The sequence below is a fragment of the Lontra canadensis genome, unplaced genomic scaffold (genome assembly GCF_010015895.1).
Source record: "Lontra canadensis isolate GAN:19392208 unplaced genomic scaffold, GSC_riverotter_1.0 scaffold22, whole genome shotgun sequence".
NCBI lineage: Eukaryota > Metazoa > Chordata > Mammalia > Carnivora > Mustelidae > Lontra > Lontra canadensis.
Window position 1 is genome coordinate 7,256,983 of NW_022631016.1, and position 4,580 is coordinate 7,261,562.

Sequence of the window (4,580 nt, forward strand, 5' to 3'; positions counted from 1 at the left end):
CCAGCACACAAATGCAAAAATGAAGCATCTTTGCAAGCTATTTTCTGGTCCGTGTGTCCAGTTAGGGGAAATGGAAAATCCAGCCCTGGATTCCTTTTCCATCTGCTTTTAAAAAATTTTTTAATTAAAAAAAATTTTTTAGCAGTCGCTGGGACATGACAACCTGGCATCTGGCATCTCAGCTGTGTGGGGTCGGTGAGCAAAATCACACGGACAGAGAAAGCCTGCTTGTCCTCAGCTTCCTCTCAGATCTGATGAGGAAGAATGGTTCCATTGTCCGTGACTCTAACAAACAGAGCAAAAATAATCTGCAAGTAGAAAGAAAGTGGCAGCCAGTCCTTTCAGGTTAGATCATCTAAGATGAGGTGTCAGAAGCCCAGGGACCCCACGGGATTCCTAAATCCTTTGGCCATTACGAGTTCAAACACCCTTTCCTTTTACCTTAAACTTTTTATTTTGAGATTATTGTTGATTCACAGGCAGTTGTGAGAAATAACACAGATAGACCCCAGTACCACTCACCCACTCTTTCCCAGGGAGGAAACAGCTTCCAAGCGAGAGTATAATATCACAACCAGGTTATCAACATTGACGGAACCCACCCGTGTGTGTCGCACTTTGGAAATCAATTTAACCCTTTGAAAAAGGAGTGAATCTATAAAAATGCCTCACGTTGGACAAACGTGATGTTTAGGTGATGTTTTGTGTGTTCACACGCAGGTGGCTTTGTTTGAGCGATGGAGGGATGAAAGCGTTACCGTGGGGAACTGCGGCTTCTTCACATGGATCCAAGTTCTGTCTCACTCGAGGCATTTCCCGTGAAGGAGGAGCTTCTTTGCATTTTGTTTCAGTTTAGGACTTCCTAAAATTAAAATCATAGAGTGTCCGTAGGGAAAGGACCCAAACACCCAGACACAAAACAAAAACATGAGACTCCTGAGCTTAAAAATCTGAGAGAGAGCAAAGCAGCTGTCATGTAGTGGGAGACGCAGAGGACCAGGAAGGACAGAACGGACAGCAGCGATCTCATGTGGACACCCGTGCTAGGGACCCTGGTGCCCATGGCCGTGTTTCTCATCTGACAGGTGTGTCTCCCCAGGGAAAATATCAAGAGCAGGGCAGACGCGAGGAAGATGAGTAGCGGCAATGATAACCTCACAAGAAAGGTGATCTGTAAGGCAGACTTCTCTTTGATTTGGGTTGTTGTGTTTGGGGAGAAAAAACCCAAAAAAACTTGTTGGGAAAAAAACCCATGTATGTTTGTTGTAGAAGACAGAGGGGGCGGATGCATAGAGCCGGGACCCTAGGACCAGCCACGGCACCAGCTTCAATATCCTCATCTTCAACCAGAAGAAAAGTAGGTGAGCTATAGGAGCGATCTTGGCACGATAGAAAACTCCGAGCCACGAGGCAAACCACAGTCCCAATTCATTTACAAACATGAAGATTAAAAAATTCTCAATAAGTAGAGGGACTTCGATCCAGAGGAGGATAGCCAGATTGATGTAGAAGATGACCGATTGCAGACAAATCTGGGCAATCGCCAGGCAGGAAAGAAGGAGAGCCAACGGAACCATCTTTCTCTGCTTGATCAACTCGGTGCCGTTCACAACAGGATGAGGCCGTTTGCTAAAACCCCGATGAGAAACTGTATCGTCGAAAAAAGGCAAGGGATAATAAGGTAAAACTCTAGCATTTTGGGAAGAAAAATTATCAGTTACTTTCTAAAAATGGATGTATTTATAGATTTGGGGGCAGTTTGGATTATTCGAGGTTTCTATTTTTCTTCAACTAGACTAAAAGTTCTGAGGGGAGCAGGACCCTGACGATAAAGGCGGTCAAGCCGGAAGGTGATGTCTGTTTGTTTATATCAGCAAATTGTCAATTTGGTTCCAAGGCAGTCAAATAAGAGAGAGATACCCCAGCGATGACTGGCTTCTTGGTGACAGCTTTTGCATTTTCCAGGTCTACTTAGCATCCAACGTCATCATAAGCAAATGGTGGAACCAGACACTTTCAGGGCTGGGAGAAGGGCACCTTCACTGCATGACAAGTGGACGCTTCTCAATCCCTCATCTCCCCCACGACGACTGAGCTCCCTGCCACAGGTGTAATTCTGCTTCATGTTAGTGGGGCATCCTTTGAAAAGACATGCCTGCAAAATGATCCCTTGTGCTCTAACTGCATAGAATGGTCGGCAACACAGGACGGCCAAGTCGTAGTTGTCCAGTCCACAATAATTCAGTGATTCAGGACTGCCGAAAAACTTAAAGCAGTTATGTGATAAAATATATGTGATGAACAGAAAGGGTCACAAAAGACAGAGACAAAGGAATTAGGCTGACATTTATGTGGATACAGTCAGTCCACAGTCTAAACGAAGCAAAAGCCAGTGAGAGACTCACTTAGCACCATATACACCTGCAACCGTCTGTGGGACAATGCTGGCTTTGAAACCTTTTTCTTGTTCTTTTCTCGATACATGAGATTCTTATGGCATGAGCTGGTTGTTTCAGGGGAAAAGTAGTAAGAGAACAAGTACCTGATTCTGTTTGTTGTTATACTTGTCTAACAGACTATTTTTGGGAAAATTACATTGGAATTTATTTTCTTTAAAGATTTTATTTATTTATTTATTTGACAGACAGAGATCACAGTAGGCAGAGAGGCAGACAGAGAGAGAAAGGGAGAAGCAGGTTCCCTGCTGAGCAGAGAGCCCCATGTGGGGCTCGATCCCAGGACCCTGAGATCATGACTGGAGCTGAAGGCAAAGGCTTTAACCCACTGAGCCACCCAGGCTCTCACATTGGAATTTATTAACAGGTAGACTGTGCTGTGTGTTAAACTAAACCTGGTTTTCTCAGTCTCCACACTGTTGACATTTGGGGTTGGGTAATTCTTTGTTTGGGGGGGGGTGTCCTGTGTGCCGTGAGATGCCCATCTTCCCTGGCCTCTACCCACTAGATAGGGGTAGCTCAGCCCACTCTTCCGGTGTGCCAACCAGCCATGCTCCCAGATGTTGTCAAACTCCCTGAGTGGCAAAATTCGCCCCAGTTGAACACCACGGTCCTAGATCCTGGGAGGATAACGGTGAGTGGAACATGGTCTTTGTTCTCAAGGTGCTCAGAGACTTAAGGGCCAGCCACGGGTACAGTGTGACCTAAAACCTCATTAGGTTTTGGACAGTTCACGACAAGGGCACAAAGTGGGGAACAATCTATTTCATACTGGGGGGGCTTGAATCTTTTCCAGGTTAGCACCTGACCATATGTTCCCAGCAGACACCCCACCGTCTTAATGAGACGGGTCCTTATGGAACCATTTCATTTTGTCCAATGGTGTCATGAAGGATACGTAGAATGAATATCCCTGTTAGAAAACTGGAAAAGAAACCATACGAAAACGCTAGTGGTGAGCGTAAATCTCTAGGTTACTTTTTCATTCTTCCCTAAACGGGTCGTGTCTGTCTTTGTGGGACTCTACTTTGTTCTTGTCTCAGCTTCAGTGAGATGAAGGGGACAAGCTGGACTGTCATGAAAGAGACACCGAGGGAGGCCACTCCTGAGTGGCTTCTCTCAAAAAGGATCCAGATTCGAGCACGAGAATCAGGGCCAGTCTTGTTCCTCTCCCTCAGGTGCAAAGGAAAAAAGTACTTAAGAAGTGCTTTGGGTTTTGCATTCCGCAGGCTGGAAAAGCAACGCAGAAGGACCCCAACCTACAGGATGATGAAGCCGGGATCCCTCTACTATCGCCAGGGTTCTCCATCCAAGCCCCGTGCCTGCGCCCCTCCCCTGGGGCCTCTGGTGTGCAGCTCCTCGAGGGCCTATCCCGGATTTCTCCTCATCCCCGGCCCCATTCATTCCTTTGGTGTTTGGCATATGGTACTTCTGTGAAGCAGAACCAAAGCCGGTTACATAAGGCTTTTCATCACAGAGGCAAAGAGAAATAACTGTTACAAAGTCACCTTGAAAGGGAATTTTTATTTTCCAGCTGTTCCTGGAGACATCAGGCCTCAGGCCCACCATCTAGCTCCTCCCTGTTGCCCAACACGGTCACGACCCTCGCAGACGGAGCCCTTCAGCGTGGTCTGGGCACTTCGCTATTGCAAACAAGTCATGGTGACGGAAGGGGCAATGTGGAAAGAATTCCATTCTGAGTCTAAAACCACAGTCCAGTCTTTCAGCATGGACAGTAAACGAGCAGAGGTAATGGCGGGAGTGCAGAGCCTTAAAGGACATAAGTATGTCTCCTCGTGTTTATTGATGGCTTTTTGTCTTCTAGAGTAGAGCAACTGTGGGGCTGGGTGGTTCTCAAACATTCTGTGATCATGTTTGTTAGAACTAGCCTGGGGAGTAGAGGCCACCCTTCACAGAGAGCTTTTGTTCACGGAGGTCTTCTGACGCGGACATCCATGGAAGAAAACAAAAATTCATGAGGTTTAAGCTACATTTCTTTTTTCATTAAATAATTTCCATCACCAGCCTCTTCTGTGAGTGCACACAGAGGCTGCTGACAAGGGCCACCACGCCGCCCTTCTGACACGGGAGGAAGGCAGAATAAACAATGTCTGTTCCTGGGAG

General features: G+C 46.6%; 1 protein-coding gene across 1 annotated transcript; it reads right to left on the reverse strand.

The window, feature by feature from the left end:
* Positions 1–800: 800 nt before the first annotated feature.
* On the reverse strand, positions 801–1,696 carry TAS2R1 (taste 2 receptor member 1). Its single transcript, XM_032861937.1, is given in 4 exon segments — positions 801–949; positions 952–1,252; positions 1,254–1,615; positions 1,618–1,696. Coding segments are annotated over 4 exon segments (891 nt in total).
* Positions 1,697–4,580: the final 2,884 nt, after the last annotated feature.